Source organism: Camelus bactrianus, chromosome 32, assembly GCF_048773025.1.
Source record: "Camelus bactrianus isolate YW-2024 breed Bactrian camel chromosome 32, ASM4877302v1, whole genome shotgun sequence".
Classification (NCBI taxonomy): Eukaryota; Metazoa; Chordata; class Mammalia; order Artiodactyla; family Camelidae; genus Camelus; species Camelus bactrianus.
In genome coordinates this window covers 7842090-7865959 of record NC_133570.1, presented here as the reverse complement: position 1 = coordinate 7865959, position 23870 = coordinate 7842090, and the positions used below count along the sequence as shown (strand labels likewise).

At 54.5% G+C, this 23870-nt stretch overlaps 1 protein-coding gene across 4 annotated transcripts in view; it reads right to left on the bottom strand.

The window, feature by feature from the left end:
• Positions 1 to 19083, bottom strand: part of SH2B3 (SH2B adaptor protein 3) — a 36333-nt gene extending 17250 nt beyond the window's left edge. For 2 of the 4 annotated variants that reach the window (XM_074356515.1, XM_074356514.1), the window contains exons 1-2: positions 18670 to 19082; positions 8514 to 9308 (exon numbers count right to left, since the gene is read on the bottom strand). In XM_074356515.1, coding sequence (XP_074212616.1) covers positions 8514 to 9281 — 768 coding nt within the window. In that variant the 5' untranslated portion in view covers positions 9282 to 9308; positions 18670 to 19082. Of the gene's footprint in view, positions 1 to 8513; positions 9309 to 18669 lie in introns of all 4 variants that reach the window. The other 2 variants (XM_074356513.1, XM_074356516.1) reach the window with 2 other exon arrangements.
• Positions 19084 to 23870: the final 4787 nt, after the last annotated feature.

The following is a 23870-nucleotide window of genomic DNA, read 5'->3' as shown; positions in this document are numbered from 1 at the left end:
GGGGTGTGGGCCCCAAAAAGGAAGCTGAGGCGGCCCCTCCTGCCTTGGGGAAGGAAGCCACCCCACCCCCACCCCGGGAGGGCCTTCGGGTGCATTTCGGTTTCCTTTCCCATTCACAAAGCGGGCGGGGATTTCCAGCAGCCCCGCCTGGCTGCCGGGTGCCCCATACAGGCCACTGGGGGGCCGGCCAGGTCGCTGCCTCTCCCAGGGAGGGCGTCCGGGGACTCACTCTGGGGTCTGGTGGCTTCCCACGCAGGAAGCCCCTTCTTCCTGCCTCCCAGGGTGGGGACGTATCGCGGCAGGCCCCCCTGGAGCCTGCTTTTGACTCAGTCACCCAGCAAGGCCAGTAATGGGATTTCGTTTTCCAGAATGGGAAACTGAGGCTCAGAGAAGCTAAGTGCTACTTAACAAGGACACCAGAGCCAAGATCTGAACCCAGACCTGTCCATCTGCCCTTCTCCCCAGCTGCCAAGCCCACAGCCTAGACACTGCGGTGATGCGTCCCAACATCCCGTCCCCCAGAGAAAAACAGAAGACCAACTTCCAAGAAGCTAGAACAGCTAACAGACCCTGGGGAGCAAGAGGGTGGTGGTGGAAAAGCCCCCAGAGGCGCTGGGGTTGGGGGGGTGGGGGTGATAACAAATGACTGTCATTTGCCTCCTGCCCCTGCTGGATCCAGGGGCACTTCCCAGTCTCTGGACTCACAGAACCTGAGCTGAAAGGAAGCGCATTTATACCATCTGCCCATGGTTTCAGCGTGGTGGGGGTTCTTCTAAGCGGCAAAGTACTTTCCAAAAAACGATCTTACACAAAACCCCAATAAGGGGCAGATGGGGCGGCCTTGTGTGCGGTTGGGGGCCCTACAGGAGCCCTGCCCACCACCACCCCTTCCTTCCTTCCTTCCCCTGCCAGTCCCAGAAGGCCCGGATCAAGCCCCCTGGTTGCCCATTTCACAGCTCAGAGAGGGGCGGGGACCTACCTGGGTCACAAAGCAGAGCGAGGACGGGAACCCACTCTCACCCTGGGAGCCTTTCGCTCCTAGTCCTCCTGGGAGAGTGGGATTGTGGAGCCACTGGCTTCCAAAGCACCTGTCTCCCCACTAGGACATCAGGGCTCTGGCCCACGAAGATCCGCTGGGCGGTAGGTGGAGGGTGGCTGGTTTCTCTGCCTGTTTGGGGGCCTAAACACAACCCCCTGGCCCCAGCAGGCCCCACTGGACTGCGTTCCTGCTCTTCCACCTCCCAGCTATGTGGCCTTGGGCAAGTCTCTCTACCTCTCTGTGCCTGTTTCCTCATCTACCAGACGGCTTCATCATTGTCCCCACCTCACAGGGTTTGTGACAATTCCATGGGATATGTCAGATGCAGTACCCATCGTGCTGAAAACAAGTAATAGAAATGTGGGGGGAGGGTGGATATAGCTCAGTGGTGGAGCATTTGCCTAGCATGCACAAGGTCCTGGGTTCAGTCCCCAGTGCCTCCATTAAAAAACAAAACAAAACAAAACAAAAAACAACTAACAGAAAATAACACGAAGCCCAGAGGCTAAGCTGTGCTGAGCACCACCTGTGCCGGGCACCCCAGGGGCAGCGCCAGCCTTGGGCACCGGTATCCAGCTCTTTTGACTCGAGGACACTGAAGCCCAGAGGGAGGGTGAAGTGCCTTTCCCAAGGTCACGGAGCTCAAAAGAAGCAGAGGCAGGACTCAGGCCGGGTCCATCCGAGCCCAGGAGGCCACCGCTTCCTGCCCGGCCTCCTCCTCTTCCTCCTCACGCTCCTGCCTCGGAGAGGAAACCGCCAGGCCTCCGGCGGACGTCCCTTTCTCTCTGCTTCCTCTTTCCCACACTCAGGGCAAGCGCTCCGGGCTCCGGCCCCCAGGGTCCACTCAGTGGCTCCTTCTGTGTCTCCGAGCCTCAGTTTCCTCATCAGCAAAGCAGGTGTGGCGGCAGGGCCGACAGTGCGGCGACTGGGGGAGCATTACTCATAGGCTCAACGGTGCCGCCCTCGCCCGCCCTCGCCCGCCCTCGCCCGCGGCAAGTGCTCAGGATGCTTCCACGGCACCTGCTGCCTGCGAGCTGCCCGCCCTGCTCACACCCAGGGGAAGTCCTGCCCCACGGTCCTGCTCCTCCCAGGCAGACCCCAGAGGTCACCTGTTCTCACAAATCCAGGCACGGGGCTGTCTCCCGGGGGGGGCACCGTGTGGCCTCTGGGCGGTGGGGGGTGTGGGGGAGGCCTCGTTCCTGAGCTGCCAGGTGCCACAGGGAGGTTTGATACCCAGATGCATAAGCCAGAGGCTGCCCCTCACCACCCTGTCAGTAGTTACTGTGCCTGCAGCCTCCTCTACACCAGCAGGGGCTGGGGCCACCCCCATTTAACAGATGAGGAAACCGAGGCCCAGTCACTTGCCCAAGGACAGCTCAGAAGGAGCAGAGGAGGCACAGCTCTGAACCACATTGCCAGACCGGCCCCGAGCTGCTCCCAGGACCAGCAAGCCCGCCACTCCCAACCAGACCACTTCTTGGTGGGGGTAGGAGGGGCCTTTGGGGCAGGGGGGCAGCTCACGGCTGTGGACTGAATCCCCTGTGAGTCCCCTGCCTCCTTCCTCTATCTCTTCTCTGGGTTGAGCAGCTTAGGCCAAGGGCAGGGCACACTGGGTCCGCCAAGTCTTACATGCCACCTGAGGGGCACTGGCCAGCCCCCTCCAGGCCTCAGCGTCCCCATCTGTAAATTGGTGGCACTGGACAAGATGGCTGCAGGGAACCTATCCTGGTCTCAGAATTCAAAACAGATGCCCACCCCCACCAAAGTAAGGCCACTGGTTAAACACCACTGCCACCACCCATATTGATAATAATAGTAAGTTCTTCTGAAGACTTACTAGGCACCAGGTGCAGCCCCGCTGCCTGGGTTCCAGTCCCACCTCAGCCACTCAGAGCTGTGTGGGCTTGGGCAAGTCATCTACCCTCTCTTAGACTCAGTTTCCCCATCTGTGAAATGGGGGCAATCACAGCAGCTCCCTCACAGGGCTGCTGTGAGGATTCAATGAAACCAAGACAGTAAAGTGCTGAGTATATAACAAGTGCCAAATAAATGTTGGCTAAAAAGGCAGTTTTCAATAATGGCCCCTAGAGCTGCATCATTGCCCCCACTGTACGGATGACAGTTGCCGAGTCTCAGCCCCCAGTCCCAGCAGGGCTGGCAGGGCTCTGAGACCATCTCAGTCAACCCAGGCCTGGGCATATGGGCAAACTGACACCTGAAAGAGCAAAGGACCAGCCCCAAAGCCACGGTCAGCCCGGATGTGCTCCATGTGAAAATGGAGCCTCAGTTCCTAGGGAAAGCCCTACCCGAAGGCCAGCCACCCCTGGCCTGCTGGTTGCTCCTGTACCCTTACCCCAGCCCTGGGACCCGCGCCGCCTCCAGGTCAGGCTCTCCCTCTGCAGAGCTCAGGCTGGGGTCCACTCCCAGGATGCTGCCCAGCACCGCCAATCCACAGATATATAAGAGAAACCAGAAATCCGGGTTCTTATGTGAAATCTCTCCATCTTATGGTTTTCAAATATTGGCAACCAATTCAACTTTCTTGTTTTTTTTCCAACTGCTGAGTGGGATTGCGCATCTCAGGCTGGGCCTGGCTGGGAGCTGGTTCTCTGCACTCTGAAGCTGGAGGGAAGTGGTTCAACAGTGTGGCTGGGGGCTTGGGACTAGGGACCCATTGGGATAAGGGGTTCAGGTAACATTAGTGGTATGATCCTGAGTGAGTCCCTTTGCCTCCTGCAGCCTCAGTTTTCTCATCTGTCAAATGGGCCCATAAACTTGACCTCATGGGAGGGTCTCCACATCTAGTATTTAGGGAAACACCTGGCACATAGTAGGTGCACATTTAAGGTAGTAAACCTACTGTTCCCCATGCCCAGCCCAGCCTGGGCTCAGAGATGTCTAAGGGGAGGGAGGTGCCACAGGACAGGTGGACATGGTGACCAGAGGAGAAGAATCACACCACACTCTCCCAGATGTCAGAACATCATAGCCCCAGAGGGTTTCTTCTGCTGGCCTACTCCTAATGCTGGGTAAGTATCTCTCAGCCCCTCTGGGCCTAAATCCTCCAAGTGTTCCCACTGCTCTTAGTGTAAAACCTACAATGCTCACTATGGCCCACTAGGCCCCACCTAATCCAGCCCCATCACCCTTCCAACCTCATCCCTCCTCGCTTCCTCCACTCCAGCTCCTGGCCACTCGGTTGTTTCTCAAAGTCTCCTGGTTCGTCCCCACCACAGGGCCTTTGCACTTGCCAGTTCCTAGGCCTGGGACTCCTTCACCCAGATCTTCCAGGCCAGCACCTTATCACAGATGTCACTTCCTTCCAAGGGACCTTTGATGACACTTCCCAGCAGAGGTAGTCCCCAGCCTCCTACTGATGGCCAGCGCACAACAGGAGGGAGGGTTGCCCCACCTCCAACCACATGTAGTGATGCCACTGAAACCAGACTTTGGACTTTGGGAACTAGCCACAGTGTCTCTTCCAGCCACCTTCCAACCCCCCACTACAGCAGCCTGTGGCCCCCGCTTACATACCACCTCTAATGGGGAGCTCCCTTCCACCACAGCCCTCCCAGTAACCCTCAACCCTTGGCTGCTACTGCTATCACCCCTACATTATGTATGAGTAGACTGAGGCTCTGACCGGGGAAGTGACTGGCCTGGGGTCAGAGGTGCTGGTCAGAGGCGGAGCTGTGACCCATCTCGAGGTGAGGCTGACCCATGAGCCTCTGGCCACCTAGCCTCAGACTTCTGGGCTGCAGTTGCCAGGCTGAGGCCTGTGAGGTATCCCTGGGCAGCTGCCTTGTTTCAGTTCTTGTCCTCTAAGCCTCTTCCCACTCCGGGCTGCAAGGGCCTTCTCTAGGCTGGCAGTGAGCACCCTTTGAGTGACAGAGCTCGGGTGTGAATCCAGAGTTCAAGCCCTGGCTGTCGAACTTTCCTTTTCTTTTATTTAAAACTGCTCCCGTGGACAACTCCAGGGTCAGGTCAGAGGTCAAGGCTGCCCACCTGGCAGGCACATTCAAGACTTGTAGTCTAAGCAGCCTTGGCCCAGAGACTAGACACGCCAAGTCTTTCAGGGAAACATTCAGTAACAGCCTCTAGACTGCTCTAAGAACAAAGGGAAGCCGTCAGAAGCTGACGGAGTTGGGTCCTGTTCTGTCAGGCCAGACACTCTGCAGAGGGGATGGGAGAGGCCCCACCAGGGCTGCTCACTTTTGAGGGGACACCCCAGGTCACAGAGCAACCAGTAAGCCTACAACAGAGACCCAGGAGGCCTGGGCGGAGGTGCGAGCCCCAGGGACCCAGCTGCCCTCCCCCGGCCCCGCTTCTCCAGGGCCAGATCACCACTTCCGAGCCCTGAGGACTCTGACTGGGCCCCCCCATCAGGGATCCCCAAGAACAGGAGCCTTGACGACGTACCCAGCTGGGCACCGAGGGCCCAGACCAGCACTGGAAGTAACTGCATTCTCAATCTCCAAATCATTTCATCACCATAACAACCAAAACCACCAGGAGGACTGGTGACACTTCCCGGGCCTTCCCTGTGCCAGGCACCTCGCAGATATGCCCTCCCAGTTAACACCACAGCCCCACAGGGTGCGAACGCTGAGTAACCCCCCGGGAAAGACGCTAATTCATTGTGTGAACATGGGTGCATCTGACTCCTGACACTGGGTTTTCCAAGGCAGCTTATTTTAAGCAGCAGGAATTGCTTTTAAAATTTTATAGGGAGCTCCACACTATCACGCAGATAAGTCCATGTGTCTGGGGCATTATTTGCCTTTCATGGTGTCAGAGCCTTGAGACTTTTTAAAAACAGCATGAAAAGTTTTTATCTACACTTAGGCTTTTCCTGAAGGCTTCATGTTACTTTCAGGAAGAAGTGCTAACTCCTCACAGGACCCTCTGCCCGCATACCCTCCCCTACACCCCATCTCCCTTCTCTCTGCTCCCACCACACTTCTGTTAGTCTTTCTTAAAAACATGCAACGTGCTTTCCCATCTCAGCGCCTTGGCCCATGCTGTTCCCTCTGCCTGGAAAGCCCAGAGATTCTTATCTCAGTATTAAGATCTCAGTTCAGAAGTCACCTCCTTAAGACTCACTATGAAACTTTGGTGATTAAGGGAGTGCGGTGTTGGTAAAAGGATAGACTCATCGGCCAATGGAACAGAAGAGTCCAGAAGCACAAGATGGACACTAGATTTAGGATGAAAGCAACACTGTGATCCACTAGGGAAAGAGGGTCACTGGATCCTGGAAGAATTGTGACCCCTACCTCACACCACACACAAACATGAATTCAGGATGGAGCCTGTGAAGGCCCCTCAGTGTGATTTAGCCCAAACAATAAAGCTTCTAGAAGAAGAGACAAGAAAGATCTTTATGACCCTGGGGTAGGCACAGATTTCTTAAATAGGGTACAAAAAGCACTAACCATAAAGGAAAGCAATCAATAAACCGGACTTCATTAAAATTAAGAACTTCTGTTCATGAAAAGTTTCCATTAAAGGAGTAAAAAGGCAACCACAGAGCAGGAAACGATAAGTGCGGTACAAAAAAAAGTGCATCTAGGATATATAAAAACTTCTACAGATCAATAATAAAAGGACAGACCACTCAATAAAAATACACTTGACAAAAGAGTCAGTCCCAAGGGCCAATAAACCTATGAAAAGGTGCTTTACCTCACAAGTCATCAGGGAAATGCAAATTAAAGCCACAATGAGATATCAGCTTACATCCACTGGAAAGGCTGAAATGAAAAAAGACTCTCACACGCTGCTGATGGAGAGACAAAATCATGCAGCCACTTTGAAGTTTAGAAGTTTCTTATAAAGTTAAACCTGCACTTACCATATGACCTAGAAGCCCACTTCTAGGCATCTACTGGTGGGAAATAGAAACATATAACCCTACAAAGACCTATGTGCAAACTTCATTACAGCATTATTCATGAAAGTCCCAAAGTGGAAACGACCCAAATGTCCATCAACAGGTGAACGGATAAACTGTGGTACATCCATACAACAGACAGGATTTACTCAGTGATTAAAAAACAAAACAAAACAAAATCTACTGATGCACCAGAGAACATGGACAAATCTCTGGAACAGGCTGGGTAAAAGGAACTGGACATAAAAAGCAACGCCCTGTGTGAGTTCACTTACACGAAGTTCAAAACAGAGAAGTGTAACCCTTGGGGGTAGGAGTCAGCATGTGTGTGGTGCAGGGTGGAGCGGGGAGCAGGTTCAGACGTGGAGGAGGCTCGAGGGAGCCCCTGGGCCATGGGTGTGCAAACCCGGAGACACTCATGGAGCTTCAGAGGCACTTCACACGCATCAGCATGACCATGACAGGGCAGTGAAATTTCAAAAGAAAGGTACTTCACACAAGGGAATTCCCTGACGCCACCTCATCCCAACCCTCAAATTAGGGCCCCACAATTATCCTCCCAGAGGCCCCACTGCTTTCCTTTAGAACACAAAATACAATTTATAATTTCATGTTCATTTGTCGGTGTATTCCTTCAAGAGCCCCCACCAAGATGCCTGCTCCCCCAGCACCTGGCATGGGCCTGGGACAGAGCAGCTGCTCAACCAGATCTTGAATGAATGAATGAATAACTGTGGGTCTCCCCCCAGACTGTGACCCCTCAGGGCTGGAATCATGTCTGCTTTGCTCACTCTCTAGAGCAAGACCCTAGCACAGAACAGGACCACACAGAGAAAGGAAGGAAAGGAAAGGCACACGATCCCATCAACGCGACACATCTGCTCAAAGACGGAGTCTGTCAGGTGTGCAGAATCATGGCCCTGCAGCCTCAGCTGCACAGCTGGAACTCAGCTGGCTGCAAAGGAAAAGGACAAAATTTTCTAAACTTTAAAGAAAATAAGACATCCACAAAGCATGGGTGGCCCCAAGGAATTCCACAACGGTTTTGAAACCCTGACGAAGAACCCTCCTATTTGTCACAATCAGTCTGGGTCAGGGTTTAAAAAGACCTTGGAGGCCACTAGCCCACGTTATCCCCATAGATGGTGACCCTGGACTTTCTACAAAATCCCTGACCAGTACTCCTCAAAACTGTCAAGGCCATCAAAACAGGAAACCCTGAGAAACTGTCATAGATAAATGGTGCCCTAGGAGACATGACAACTAAATCTAGTAGTCTGTTTGGAATCAGAAATGGGACATCAGGGGAAAACCACTGGGAATCCAAAAAACCCTCGGAGTTTAGTTAATAGTAATGTACCAACGTCAGTTCCTTACTTAGAAGACGAATGTGCACAATAGCGTAACGTGTTAACAGTAGGCCAAGCTTGCTGCGGTGTATAAGGAAACTATGTACTATGTGCAAATGGAAAATGATTCTCAGAGAAAAAGGTCATTTCTAAAAAGGCATGCTTTCCTCCGGGCACCTCGAGGCCACCTGCTGGAAAGCCGGCACCGTGCACACCCACGCGGCGGTCTTACCTTGGGTGGGTCGAAGAGCTCCAGCACCCGGTCCGCGCCTTCGGGGCCGCCCGAGCGCCGCAGCGCCAGCCGCCCCCGCTGCCAGCGCGCCCCGCTGTCCATGGAGGCCTCGTCGGCCAGGCTGTACCGCAGCGTCGCCTCCTTGAGGGCCTCGGGCAGCGGCTCCCGGGCCAGGCTCCAGGGCAGGAGCTTCCTAGCCAGGCCGGGCCTCGCGGGGGCCTCGCCTGCCTCCCCCGCGGCCCCGGCGGCGGGGCCAGCGGGCAGCTCCCCGGCCGAGCGGTGGCGGAAGATGTGGCGGAGACTGTGGCGCAAGTGCTGGAGGGAGCAGGGGGCGGACGGCCGCGGCGGGGCCAGCTCCTCCGAGCTGCGGGCCTTGGGCAGGGCCGGGGCGGCGGGGCCCGGGCCCAGCTCGGCCGGGGGCGCCTCGGCCTTGGCGGGGGTCCCGCGGCCGGTCTCACGGTAGTCGCGCGCCGGGGCGGCGGCCCGGGGTCCCGGCGGCCCGGGCGCCCGGCCCTCGCGCACCTCGCGGCAGAAGTAGCGCTGGAAGAGGTCGGTGAACTGCAGCGACACGAGCTCGGCGCGCAGCGGCGCGTGGTGCGGGTGCTCGCGGGCGAAGAGCCAGTACTGCCGGGCCAGCTCCCGGGCCGCGGCCACCGCGTGCAGCTCGCAGAACTCGCTCCAGCCCCGCGGGGACGGGGACGACGAGGAGGCCGAGGACGCCGAGGACGCGGAGGAGGCCGAGGAGGGCTGCAGGGTGGGCCCGTTCATGGCGGAGACCGAGGTGGAGCGGCCAGGCTGAAAGATACGATGAGGGGTGGGCAACAAAGGAGGGAGAGCACAGGTGAGCAGCTGACCACTTTAAACCCCCCACCAGACATGCTATTCCCCAGGCACAAACAACATCAAGAAAATTACCCTTAATACCCAATGCTGGTGAAGATGCAGGGAAATGGGCACTTCCCTACAGTGTTGAAGCGCTGCTAGGGGCATAGCCTTTTTGGAGAGCAATCTGGCAGGATCATTTTCAGACCCAGTAATTCCACTTGTAAGTAGTCAAGAGAAATAGCTGCCCACATGTACACATGCGAAGAGAGGCAGGTACAAGATAATCCCCTGCTAGGCATTTCCTGCCCCAACATTTATAAAAGGGAAAAAGTAAATACAACCTTAAGGCCCATCAGTCAGAGACTGGTGAAATAAACTGTGGCACATCTGCAGCAGTGGAAGAGGAGGAGGGAGATCTATGCTGCCACATTTAGGAATCTCCAAGGCCACCACGTTAAGTGAAAAGGCAAACCCCAGAGCAATACCAACTGTGCAATCCCATTTATATGAACACACAAAACCAAACAACCAATTTTTACGTGTACATAAATGTGTTCAAGTGGAGGGCTGGGAAGGTGTGGCTAGAGCAAAAGCATCTAGAAATGGTGGTGAGCTGTGGAGAGGAGCCAGAATTTGGGGTGCAGTGGGGAAGTAACCAAGGAAGACTGTTGTTACCACTTGTCTCTAGAAAATATGGTTAAGAACATGGCACCTGGAGCCTTGGCTCAAATCCCAGAACAATCACTTACTAGTTGTGTGACCTTGGGTGAATGAGTCCTCTCTGCCTTACTTCCCCCAACTGTAAAATGGGGAACATGGTTGTACCTACCTCACAGGAGTGTTAAGAGGATGCACTGAGTGAGTAAATGTAAAGGCCTTAGAACCTAAGAAAAGCCTAGTAAAGGCTTCAGATGTTACAATGAGAGTATATCTTTGGTGTCAATAAAAATATAAAACAACAAATGAAAAGAAGTAAATCAGCAAGACTCACAAGGGATGCAAAGGTACTTCTTGCTCTGATGGGGACCATCAGGACAGGCAGACCCTTGCCTGCCCATCCCAACTGGGGCTCCCACGCAATCAAAATGGAGAAGCCCCCTACTCTCTGCTGTCCACAGTGCTGAACCCTGGATCTCTCTAGTTACTGTCAGTATCATCCTTCCTTCCTTCCAACTAAGCCTGGCTGGACCCCTACTGGGGACCACATAATCAGGGCTGCTCATTCACACAGCCCTCCCACTCAGATATTACTGAGGGCCTACTGTGTGCCAGGCACTGTGCTAGACCCTGGGGATACAGCAGTGAGCCAGACATACAGAAACTCCTGCTCTCCTGGGACTACATTACACACACACATATTAGCTGTGTGGCCCCTGACACCTGACTGGACCTCTCTAAACCCCGGTTTCCTCATCTGTCAAATGGGGAGCAGCATGGTATCTACCTCCTAAGATGGTTGCTAAGGAGTCCTTGAAAGGAGACTTAAGGTGAAGATCTGAACCTGGAGATTGGGGTTCTGCCACACCCCACTCCACATCTCCAGGCCAATCACAGCAGGATAGCCGAGACAGCCCAGAGTAGGTGCCACTGCACCAGCTGGGAGGGTTGTGTATACACTTGACATTTTTGCATATCACAGGATCCTCGGCACCTACACACAGTAGGTTCTGTGCACACAGAGGGCAGTCAGTGAAGGCTATTAGGCAGAAGGGAAGGGAGAGGGGCCATATGTGCCCTTGGCCATCACGCTTTGCCAGGAAAACCACCCCTGTGGCTAAGGGGAGGGTTTGACCTACATGTGCAGGCAACCTGTCATTGGTCAACCCTGAGGCCACCTCACGCCTTGACATAGGTGAGGCCAGGTGACCAGAGAGCTCTCAGATTCCAGACCCAAGCTCCTGTCTCATCCATGAGACCCCATGTCATCTGCCCTCACACTGGTCGGCCGCCTCTGCAACTACCTTGGGTGTCCCTGTGCTCTGCCTGCTCCTAGTCTGCTTCCAATCTCAAGAGAAGCCTTCGCTGAGCTCACCAGCGACTGAATCCTGAATTTGTCCTACAGCACACTGGTCATGTGCTGTCATTCAATAGCTATGATGATTTAATTAGTGGCCATTCATCTCCCCACCAGACTGAGCACCACGATGCCAGGAGCCACTCCAGGCTCCATCCCAAGTTCCTAGCATGCAGCAGGAGCCCAATAAGTGCCTGCTGAATGAATGAATATAGGAATGCAAGAGGTTGGCTGGATTTGCAATCTCTGGCTCCCCTGGCAGATGTGTGGCAGCCAGCACCCACCAACGGCCACCCACCTCCCGGGCACCCTGGCCTCTTTCCAGGCCTGTCCCTTCGCCTGAAACACCGGACCCCATCCACCCCTGCATGTCAGTCTTGAAGCCCAGCCACAGGGCCAGACTCTGGTAGGAACTTTCACAGAATAGCCATGCCCTCCTCAAGCTCCCTCGCCGCCCAGACAACGGCTAACAGCTGTCCTCACTGGGCCCTGACTCCAATTCCTCATAAGAAGTGCTACACCAAGCCTTTGCTATACATAAGGCATTTTTCTAACTGCGTTTGCAAAGTGTTAGTTTTCCCAAGCTTCGTAGCAGCACTAGGAGAGAGGACCAATGATTGCTCCCATTTTACAGATGGAGAAACTGAGCAGAGGTCCCACTGCTAGCGATTAATGGAAACCCCACACAGCAGGCACCCCCACAACACCTGATCAGTGCCTGAACTCACAGCACGAGGACGACTCACTGCTCAATGTTTATCCAGAGGAGGGATATAAAGATCTCATTCAGCTCCTGCTGACGTCAGGAGGCCTCAGCTCCTCTGCCCAGGTCCCAGCCCCATCAGGTGGTTGGAAAATAGCCACAGGGTGAAAACGTAAAAACAATAAATGACGTTCTTTCACTGTGCTAAACACTTTGCATTTATTCACCTGTTTATCCCCCACCAGAGGAATTATGCCCATTTTGTAGATAAGAAAACCAAGGTGTAGGAGGAATGCCCTGCCCAGGGGTCACAGGGCCTGCGAGGCAGGCAGAGCTGGGAGTAGAACCTGGCTTGCTCTGCTGGAAGCACTAGCTAAACATGAGGGATACTGCTCACCATCCATCTCCCTCAGCCTGGGGTGTCTGCCCCCAGAGGGCCGAGAGCCCATCTGCCCACTCCGCAGGGCCTGCTCAGAGCAGGTGCTCCAGAAACGTTAGCTCTATGAATTAATGAAGTCCTGGGGTTGAGGCAGGCTGCTATACTCTGACTCCAATACTCCTGACCTGCGTGGATGGACAGAAAAAGCTGTGGGGCTCCGAGAAACCCATCACCACAGACGACCTCTCTATGGCAGAGCTACCAAATCTGAGTTCACGTCCTAATTCTGCCACTTCCCTGCTGTGTGATGCAGAATAGTGGACTTCCTTCTCTGAGCCTCAGACTCCCCAGCTGTGAAATGGGCTGATATTCTTCTGGCACACTGGGAGCATTCTAAGAACTGATGTCTGTGGGGTGCTTGGCACGGGGCTCCAGAAACGAGTGGCTGTTGCTATTTTATTACTATTATTGTTAGAAAAGAGGAGTGCCAGCTCCAGAGAATGGCAGGCCTGCCCGCCGCAAGAAGTCACAGGGGAAGCCTGGCTTCATGAGCTGGGCCAGGCAGGCGGTGTCACGGGAGTCCGAACAAAAGGCCTTCTCAGGGGAGAAGCGCTGCTCAGGCGGCTCTGGGCAGGAGCTCCGCGCAGAAAATCACCAGCCAGAGCGCTCAGCTGTGGCCTGTGCCGGGAAGGGGGCTGCGCCTGGGAGGTTTCCTGGCCAGGGCAGGCAGCCAGGCCGCAAGAAGATGGGTCTCTCCTTGGGCCTTGGCCCAGGTGGTAGCATTTATTGAGTGTTTACTATGTGCCAGACACAGGAAGAGCAATTGATCAGATCACTCCAACCCTGGGAAGATGGCCTAAAAGCTCTTGGCAGGAAACTATTATTAATCACCTGGGGGTTCTCGGGATCCCACCCTGCTCCCGTCCCAGGCTTCCACTAGGGGGTATGAGTAGAGGGGTCTGTGGGGCATTTCTATCCTCCCACCCCCAACCAGAGCATCTGGGAGCCTGGGTGGCCAAAGGGATGAACAGCCTTCCACATGGAGTTGCCTGCAAATCCTGGGGGTCCTTCCCACCTTCTCAGCCTAGGCTCCTGGGACAGAGAGGTCCCAGCTGGATGGGGGTGGGGGCTCTAGGACTTCCCAAGAGCCCACAGCAGAGTGAGGGACAAGGATGACATGATGCGGAGCAGGGACATGACACTGCATCCTGGCACCACCACCCCACCCCAAGTCCCCAAAGCAAACACGGAGCTGGAAGCAGCTACCTCGGTGCCCATCCTGGGGCTTGGGTCAGGGTGGGGGTGGGTCTCCCTTCCAGAATCCCGAGTTCAGAACAATTGTGGCCACAGAGTACCTGCTAAGGGCAACATAGTGAAGGCACTGAAGCCTTAGCCTGTGCCCAGTGTCCCCCAGTCAAGCAAACACATCCTATACCAAGTCAGGGAGAATTCAGGTTCTGAACAGCTGGGAATCCTAGCTCTGAGCTGTGGGGCTCACTTTAACCCAGGACCCCAGAGATCAAGGCTCATCAGCCTCTCCTCTATCCAGCCACCCTGGGTAATAATGTAATCTGGGGAAGCTAATATCTCCTGTTTAATTATCAGACCCAGGTGCAGAGAAGGCCTTTCCCCACCTGTGGGAATTCTACCTGCCAAGGCTGGAGGAAAATACGTTAAATTGTGGTGAGTGAAGTTAAAATGAGCCAGTCCAGAGCCTCCATCCTCTCTGACGTCCACAACTCCCTTGCCCCCAGTCACAGATATTTGGGTAGGAAATCTCATACCTTCAGAGGGAGACATCTCCTCCAGGGAGGCCTCTTGGGTTTACTCCAGGCTGCTGCAAGCATTTCTGTCTTTCCCATCCACAGCACCAACTTCCCTAGGAGCCCAGACCCCTTGTCCAAGGAGGCCCAGAGAGTTGGGTGATTCCAACACACTTTCTGGCAGGAGACCCACTGCCCTTTCACACCACTTGAGCTGGCCAGACTATGAAGAAGCCTATGGGAAGTATGCAGCAAGGTTCTGGGGCCCACGCAGGCTGAGAAGTAGGTTCTGTCCTAGACCACTGGGCAGCTAGGGGCCCAGATGCGCTCTCTGGGGTCACCTAGTGCCTTGGGACATTTATCACACCAGTACAGTCTGCCAGAACAGGAAATGTCCTCTGGCTTCCTCTGCCCCCACCCCCAGTCTGACAGCTTGGCCCACAGCCCAGCCAGGGTTCAGGAGGTGGGGAAAGCCAGGGACCACCCCCCCACACACACAAAATAGGCAGAACTCTCCAAGCTACCCCTTCCTCACATGTGACTTCTACCTTTAACTGCTGAGTTGAGGGGAGGGGAAGCCTCTCAGTCAGCCCTGCACAACCCCATCAGGACAGGTGCGTTCAAGCCCTCCCACCTCGCTCCCGTGCACCTCTCCCTACACTCACTCCTCTCTCTGGGGCCCTCCTCCTATGAGATGACACCAGAGTACCAGCTCTTAACCAAAAGATTCCATGCCAAGGGACCTCTTTTGTGTCTGCCTCCCCCCCAAGGCCAGCCTCCCACCCCCATCAGGTGCCCTGTGAATCAGCTCCCGGTGAGCAGGGCACAGACTTCCTCCCTCCCAGGCCTCCCTGGGGACACACGGGGTAGTGGCAGGCTGCCCCTCCCCCCAGCCAGCTGGGGAGGGGGCCCACATCCGGGCAGGCCCCCAGGGGCTCGAGGCCTGGTTCACGAGGAAGCCTGCAGCCCGGCCCGCCTTGCCGACCCCTGACAGGGTGGCGTGGGAGGAAAAATCTTCCAAGCCATCTGCTCAGCTGCTGGGTTTCCGGACAGGGCGGGGCCGGGGGACGCCAGGAGGACTTGGTCTCCTGGGGAAGTGCCCCTTGCCCCTGCCAGGATGAGGGATGCCAGGCTGAGCAGCCCAGTGGTGGCCAGTGGGACCCTGAAGCCCCCGTTGAGGAATGCTGGTTGCCCAGGCCTTGGGGCCCAAGTAAGCGGCATCCAGCTATGGTTTGGACCTGCCCAGTCCCCAAGGGAACTCATGCCCCCGGAAGCCAGGGAGCGGGGCACAGGGCTCCTGGGTCCAATTAGGCCTGACTCAGCGAGTGACCCCAGCTGACTCACTTCCCCTGGGCAGCCTGCCCGCCTCAGTTTCCTCAGGGAGGGCGGGTAGCTGGGAACAGGGTCTGGCTGGGAACAAGCAACTTGTACTACACCTCCGGGCTCTCCAAGGCAGGCTTCCCCCGTCCACCAGGTGAAAGCAGCTCCCTGCCCCGCCCAGCCAAGGATGCTGAACACCTGGGGGTCCCTGGAGACCGTTTTCTTAGGAAACCTGGCTATTAAATGCCAGCCCCCTCTAGGGCATTAACAACAGGAGCTCATATTGAGTGCTGACTGCTTGCCAGGCACTGTGCATGCCTCTTCTCAAAACAACCCTATTAGTACTCCCATTCATAGATGAGGAGGCCAGTAGTTCAGAAAGGTTAAGGGACAAGCCCAGGGTTGCACAGCCATAGCAATTATACCCAACACAGTTCCATTCCCTACCTGGAAGCTCATACACTTCACATATGGACTCACATACAGGCTCATATATCCTGGAGAAGCTGGGACTCTTGGCCCCCATTGGCCTAGAGAGGTCAGGTAACTTGCCCAAGGCCTCACAGCTGGCAGAGCTCAGATTTGGCTCCAAAGCCCATGCTGCTACTGGGAGAAGCAGGAACTGAACAGGACAGGCCTCTTATTTTAATAACAATAACAACACTAACAATATCTATTATTAGTTGAGTGCCAGGCCCAGCACTGAGTGCTTTATGTGCCCTGTCTCCACTCAGAGTGGGCAGGGCTGGGGACTGGCAGCTGGGAGGTCCCCTCAAGTGTCGCCAGCCCCACCCCCTCTACCCTTGTAGAGGATCCATCCAGCAGGTGGAGGGTGTCCTGTGGTGGCACAGCCAGACATGGACATCGAGGGACCCCCACAGGCTGAAATGCTGCAGGGCTACCGGCACCTGCTGGGCCAGGCTACTGCCACATCTGGAGTGGCTCTACAAAAACGAATTTGTACTAGAAAGTTCTGTTTATTGGAGAGGGATGCAGTTCAGGGTTCAGAAGAATGGAGGGCAGGGAGGGGATCTGGAAGGAAACAGCAGAGCTAACATTCACAATTAACAAGATAATAATAACCTCATCCTTATTACTATTCCTCCCCCTGATAAAGCCATTGTAAACACTTTGTGAATTCACTCACTCATGGTTCCAGTGACCCTAAGAAGTAGGTACTATTATCACACCTATTTGACAGATGAGGAAACTGAGGCTCGGGTGGTTAAGCAAGGCCTCATAGCCAGGAAGCACTATCACCTCATCCTGCCTGGGATTCCAGAACTCTTCTCCCAAAGACTCAGGAAACCTCAGAGCTGCATGTGCAGGTACTCAAGGGATGCTGATAAATGAATATTCCACAGCCAGTAACAATAGCAGTAATGATAATAATGAGGGAAGTAGCCACCACCACCTGTAACTGAACCCTTTTACTTTACATCCCAATCACAAACCTATGATCACCCCATATCATATGGGGGGGAAACTGAGGTTCACAAGTGCCACTTGCTCATGCCCTGAGCCGGAAAAAGGCAGTGGGGGAATAGAATCTAAGCTTCCAGGCCCCTCCTCTGCCACTGCTGAGCGCCTGAAGGTCCTCAGACGCCAGCAGCTGATACTTTTAGTCCAGCCCCTTCCCAGCCGCCGCCTCTGTGGCCCACAGGGACTCACACAAGTTCTAGGAATGTTCACCCTTTGGCTCAGAAGGATTTTCCCCCCCAGAGGGGGGTTGTGGGAAAAGGCTCAGAAAAAGTATATTAAAAACCCTTCCAACTTCCCCCAATGGGCCCTGGCCGCTCATCTGCTGACCCCAGCCTGACCAGGCAGCCTTGGCCTGCTCTCCCCCTATTAGGGATAAGTCTCTGACCCCTGTGAGCCCCAGAGAGCCTCCAGAGCTGTTCCCACTCTGGCAGCCAGGTAAGTGATTGGAAATCCAGACACAGCTCACACCCACAACCCTGGAGACCCATGCACCCACCGTCCCGGCAGAGGCCCTGTGGTTGGACTGGAAATGAGGACGCAAGATGGGCTGTCTGCCCCAGCTAAGCCTGGCAGCTGCTGGGTATTAGGGGATGGTCATCACCCAGGGGAGGGGATGCAGGTAAGATCTCTGCCCCTCCTGCCCCCAAACCTGGAACTTGGCTCTTCAGACATCTTGCCAGGCCCTCTGTTCTGAAGCCCCCACCTGCAGCCCAATTTCACTTCCTCCCACTCAGTCCGGCCTGGCCATTCCCCCTCCCTGGAGGCCCCCAGCTGCAGGCAATGACCTCCTCACCTACATCATTGTGGCCCGGGAATAGGGAAGAGAAACAGGAGAATGAGGAAACTAAGAAAAAAAGTGGACTGGCAGGCAGGGCCCCCTCCCCAGTTCCTCAAATGCACTCCCCATCGCCCCAAAAACCCCCAGGAACAGAATGAGGGAAGGGAGGGGATTTCTGCACCAGGCCTTAAGGGCCTCTGAAATACCCTCCCAGCTGACGTATAAGGCCAATGGCCCGCGTCCCTTTTTCTGGAGGGGGGAGGATTCCCCTGGAGCCACAGGTCTACGGTGGGAGGGCACCAGCCCAAAAAGACCTGAGCTCTGGGAGCCTCAACCCTTTAGAACCCCCAGATTCAGTAGCATGGGGGTGCTTGGCCCGCCCCACCTCCCAGATGCAGGGAATGGGGAGAGGGGCTTCTGGAATGAAGGGGAGAGCTGCCCTCTTAGCTACTTGGCCTGGCTTGGGAGAGTGGGGAGGGGGCCCACTCCAGGTCTCTTCCAGCCTCACCGGTTCAGTTTGACTACTTTCACTTTCAAGGTACCAAGCGGTGACCCTCGACCCCTTCTTACCAGGCACAAGTTGACTAGCTGGGCTACTTTAAGAGGTGGCTGAGGGTATTAACCATACCCTCTCAACGCCTCCCCCACTGCCTCAGCTACTCCCATTACATCCCCAACACGTGTGTGGGTGGGGGTGTCGGCCGGGAGGGTGTCGCAGGAGCTGGGGAACGGTCACCCCTGAACACCCCCATCTGAGTTAGCTGCAGGACAATATTTTAGGCTGTTGTGGGAGTGCGCAAATACTGGGCAGAACTGGACACGGGGCCTCCTCTTCCCCCATTAAAGCCCTCCCAGCCCCGGAGGAGGGGAACGCCAGCAAAGGCGGGCTTACCTGAGAGAGAGGGGATCCGGGCCCGGCCGGCCCATGGTGTCGCGCGCCCCCGGCCCCCCGAAATCCCGAGGGGGTGGGAGGGCCCCCGCCCCGGGGCGTTCTCTCCCGCGCGCCGGCTCCTGGCTCGCGGCTCGCTCGACCGGGGCTCAGGCAGGAAACCCGGGCTCGGAAAATGGCCAGCGCCTCATCATTTCCGCCGCCAGCGCTTGACAGTTGCGGGAGGATGCGCCTCCGGGCCGCCACCGGGGAAACTTTGCTGCCGCTGCCGCCGCCGTCGCCACCGCGGGCCACGACAGTCCGGGCGGGCGGCCGGGCGGAGGTGGTGGCCCGAGCCCATGCCTCCCCGCGCCGTTATGTAAAGAGGAACCGGCTGTGCGAGCGAAGCCCGGCGGGGGAGGGCGGCCACGGCAGGGGCGGGGCCACGGCGGGGCCGGGCCACACGAGGCCCCGCCCCAGTCCGCCCCCGAGCCAGACTCGGCCTGAGGAGAGGGGTCCAGGCCCCGTGGGGCGGGGCCGGTCCTTGCCCCGCCCATCAGTCCTGCTTCTCTGCAGCTAACCAGGTCCTGGGGTCTCAAAAGCGAGACTGGAGAGAAACGGGGCCTTGCCAAGCCACGCCCACAGCTCGCCCACCAGATTTCGTATCGCGTAGCCTGAAGAAGAGAATATAAGGCCGAAGGGGCGGGGCAACCTTGGCCCCACCCACCTAGCGCCAGCGACCACCCAGTGCCTAAGCGCTGCGGGGGCGGGGCCAGATGGAGGAAAGGCGGAGCCTGAGGGCGGGGCCGGGACTAGGCTCCTGGCCTCGAGGGGGCGCGACCCTGCTGACTCCCTCCCGCAGGGCCTTATCTGCGCGCGCCGGGCCGGTCCGTGCAATAGCGACCGCAGCTTTCATCATCACCGGGGAAGGATCCCAACCCCGCCCCGCCCCGACTATCCATGACTCTACTGAGCCGACCCCCACAACGACCCCACTGAGGTTCTGTCTCCACCCTCAGCTCTGCTCTTGTCGCAGCCCATGCCCATATACACCGGCCTCTATGGGCCCAGCTGTCCCCCAACTCGTGGAGTGCATCTTTCTCCAGGAAGCCCTCTTGGACCGCTTGCTACCATGCCCTCTGGGTCTCTCTCTCTGCTCTCCTCGGGGCTACTTTCATTTTAACCCATGATCCTTACTTGGGGTGAGGTTCTCAGCAGGGTTCCCCCTAGCCTGAGGTGGAGCATGCACCCACCAAGCCCTTCCCCCAGCACATGGGAGGAAGAGGAGAGAGGAATGTTTGCTCTTCTCTCCCTCCCACAAAAGGAAATAAGTCGCTCACACCCCCAGCTTGCAGGGGCCACATCACCCCTTTCCAGACAGTATATTCCATTCCACTGCCTCCCCGTCTTACCAGCCTTGGGCAAATGACTTGACTTCTCCATACCTCAATTTCCCCACCTGTGAATGGAAATAAGAGCACCCATTTTACCAGGCTGTTGTGAGGATTAAATGAGTTAATGCATTAAAGGAGTTAGCAAGGGGCTTTGCCCAAGGGAAAACATTCTGCAGGACTGTTTGTTAAATAATCAGGCCTGAGTCCTGCCCTGGGAGCTACAGGAAGGGTTTCCCCCCGAAGACGGGGATTTCCAGATTTCACCCACATGGTGGAAAGAGGCCTGTTTGCTGTAGGCTCCTTGGAGTTCAATGATCTTGAAGGAACTGGCCACAAACATGTGCTTTCCATAAATATGTATTAAATACCTACATTGTGCCAGGCATTGTTCCAGGTGCTCGGGACACAGCAGTGAACAAGACAGATAAATATCCCTGCCCCCATGGATATCCCTTGTCCTCAGCTGACATTTGGGGGAGGGGACACAGAACATAAATAAGTAAATAGGATAATGTATTATTAAGATGACAAAACAGTTACAGGATGGAGAGTGCTTCCCAGGCTATCTTAGACTGGAGGCTTGGAGGACCTCCCTGAGGAGCTAAAATTTGAGATGAGACCAACCCTCCCTTTCACCCCATGGCAAGAAGGATCCAGGCATGATAAGGAACAGTAAGTGCAAAGGTCCTGAGGTGGGAATAATCTTGGCACATTCAAGGAAAGTCAAGAAAGCAGTGGTGATGCCTAGACTGGTAGATGGGAAGAGATGAAGGCAAGCCCATCACAAGGAGACTTTCAAAGTCCTGGTGGCAAGTTCGAGAATTATCTTGAGGGCAATAGGGAGCTATGGAGGATTTTGCACAGAAGGACCTGTTGGGCTTTGGATTCGAGCTGCAAAGTCTGCAGTTGGTAAACCATGAGGAGGTACCACAGTGATGTTCACATAGCATCTGAGGATGTGGAACAAAGGGCATAAGGTATCAGGGAAGCCTAACCCGATTACCCCATATTATTTTCTCTTTCTTACACTTGGGGAGACTGAGGCCCAGAGAAACGAGTTACTTGCCTGCAGTCACACAGCTGCCAGGGGGCGCCAACAGAGCAGCCAGGTACACAGCAGTTGTCAAATGGTTGCCGAAATCTGCCAGCCACAAGCACTTTCCCTCTCACTGCCCAGACAGCAGTTCTGCTGACTTAAATGGAGACTTGTGGTTCTTCCCCTTTTTAATCAGAGTGCAAGCCTTCTCTCGCGCCAGATTTCTCTGAGGCCCAAAGTGGTTTCCTTTCTCGCTTAATTTCTTCTCGCCACGCGCCTCCTCCAGAGTCCAACTTCTTGTCTCAATGCTCTCCGCGATCGAGACTTCCCACTCTGCTTTTGTTTTTCCTTAGAAAGGCAAAGGGCTTTACAACGAATAGCTCTCCAACGCCTTGCCCTACATAAGACAGCATCTTGGCGCGGAGCCGCTTTTTCACCTTCACCGCGGGGAGGCTAGCCGGCCTTGGCTCCTCCCACTTCGCAGGTCACTGGGGCCCGAAGGGAGAAAGAGGTTTATTCGAATTCCCCGGAAACAAGCAAGGCGGACTTGGCGCAGCAGACAGCCCTTCCCGCCGACGGTGACAAACACTAAACCGGAGCGGCACCTACTGCTTGTCCAGTTCCGGGGGCTGAAGAGTCTCAAGATTAATAACAGTAAGAAAACAGTAGTCAATAACTATTAATAAATACGTATTAATACCATCAATAGTGATATGAACAACTGATATAATAACAATAATAAAACAAAAGTTAAAAAAATACAACAAAAGTTAATCGGTACAGGACTAGTAATTAAAAGATTGAGAACGATAAATATAATAATGTAACAATAATTAATAGGTCTAACTAATAATAATAATTACTATTAGCTATTACGTGATTAATAGAAAACATAAAATAATAAGATAGTAGTAGTAATAATAAATATAATGATAACAGTTAGGTCTAGGATTACTATTAAAAATAGTAGCTTATAATAATAATAGAGACAGGATCAATCATAAATATGAAATAACAATAGGATAGTAATAAGATTAATAATAAATGTAATATAATAATATAATCATGTTAACATTTCTAGCACTAACAATAATAGCACTTAATAGTTAAAGGATTAATAAGTATAAAAAGAACAGGCAAGAATAGGATTAATAGCAATAGATATTATCATACTATAATTATAATAGCTAATGATGTGGGATTAATTATAATATGATTAACAGTTTTTGAGGCTTGCTTCAAGCCATGTATTATTGCTCTATAACAGTGCTGGCAAATGGAAGTTTCTGTAATGATGGAATTGTTCTACCTGAGCTGTCCAGTATCATCACCACTGGCAACATGAGGCTACTGAGCACCTGAAATGTGGCTAAGGTCACTGAGGAACTGAATTTGTACCTTTATTTAACGTTAATGAATTAAAATGTCAATAGCCACATGTGGTTAGCGGCCGCTGTACAAGCTCTGGACGTTTCACATATGGTAACTCACAATTCTCACATCAGCCCCAGGGTAGGTACCTTTACTATCCCTCTTCAATGATGAGGAAACTGAGGCACTGAAAAGTTAAATCATTAGCCCTGATCAGAGTCTTTCCCCACTTTAAGGACAGGAAACCACTGTCTGAGGGGGCCTGTGATTAAGAATGAAGGCTCCAAGGGTCACCCAGACAGGTTTAGAATTTAGCATTCAGCATCCTCTTAGCTGTATGATCACTTAGACTCTCTAAACCTCAGTTTCCTTATCTGTAAAACGAAAAGTCACAGGGCTGACCTCACTGGGTTGTGGGGTGGGGTCGGGGGTGGAATTTAGTGAGAAAACTTACACTAAAGGCTTAGGAGCTTGGGCAGCATTTCTGCATAGCATGTGCTCCATAAAGAGTGTTGATTATAATCTGTAACTGGGATGTGAGTCGCAGGTGCCTCAAGGATGGTGAACAGGGGTGGCCACAGAAAGGAGCCCTGTGGGTAACAGACTGTCAAACCCATTTTACACATGAGGACACTGAGGCTTGAAAGTCACGACTGTTGCGCAAGGTCACCCAGGCAGTGAGTGGAGGCCTTGGTGTCCACAACTGTAAAATGTGCTTCTGCAGACCTGTCCCCTCTCTACTGTGAGCAAGGTCTGGGACACAGGTAGGGGGAAGGCCTGAGTGGCTGGTCAGCTCCCTACCTGGGCAATAGCTGTTGCAATGGACTGAATGCTTGTAACCCCCAAAATTCACATTGAGATCCTAACCCCGAAAGGGATGGTGTTAGGAGGTGATGGTGATGAGGTCTTCAGAGCAGAGTCCCGGTCGATGGGAGGAGTGCCCTTATAGAGAGACCCCAGGAATTCTGCATGCGAGGGATGTGACAGCTAGAAAGCATCATATGAACCAGAAAGCCAGCTCTCCAGAACTGTGAGAAATAAATGTTGTTTATAAGCCACCCTGCACGTGCTGTTTCGTTACAGCAGCCGGAGCAAACTAAGACAGAAAATTGGTACGGGTAAGGGGGGTTCTGCTGTAACAAATACCTACAAATGCGCAAGCGGCTTTGGACCGGGATGATTGGTAGAGGCTGGAGGAGCTTGGGGGTGCATGCCGGAAAAAGCCTACGCCGCCGGGAACCGACCATTACGGGCGATTTTGGTGAGGGCCCAGAAAGAAAAGGGGAGCGCCGCAGAGGAAGCTTGTTCAAGACAACGGAAGAATGACCCCTCGGGCACTTTGGAGGTCATCAGAGCTGCCCTCTCATCACGGGCCGGGAGTGCAAGTTCCGAGGAGGGCCGCCCCTGCCGGGCTCTGCCCCCCG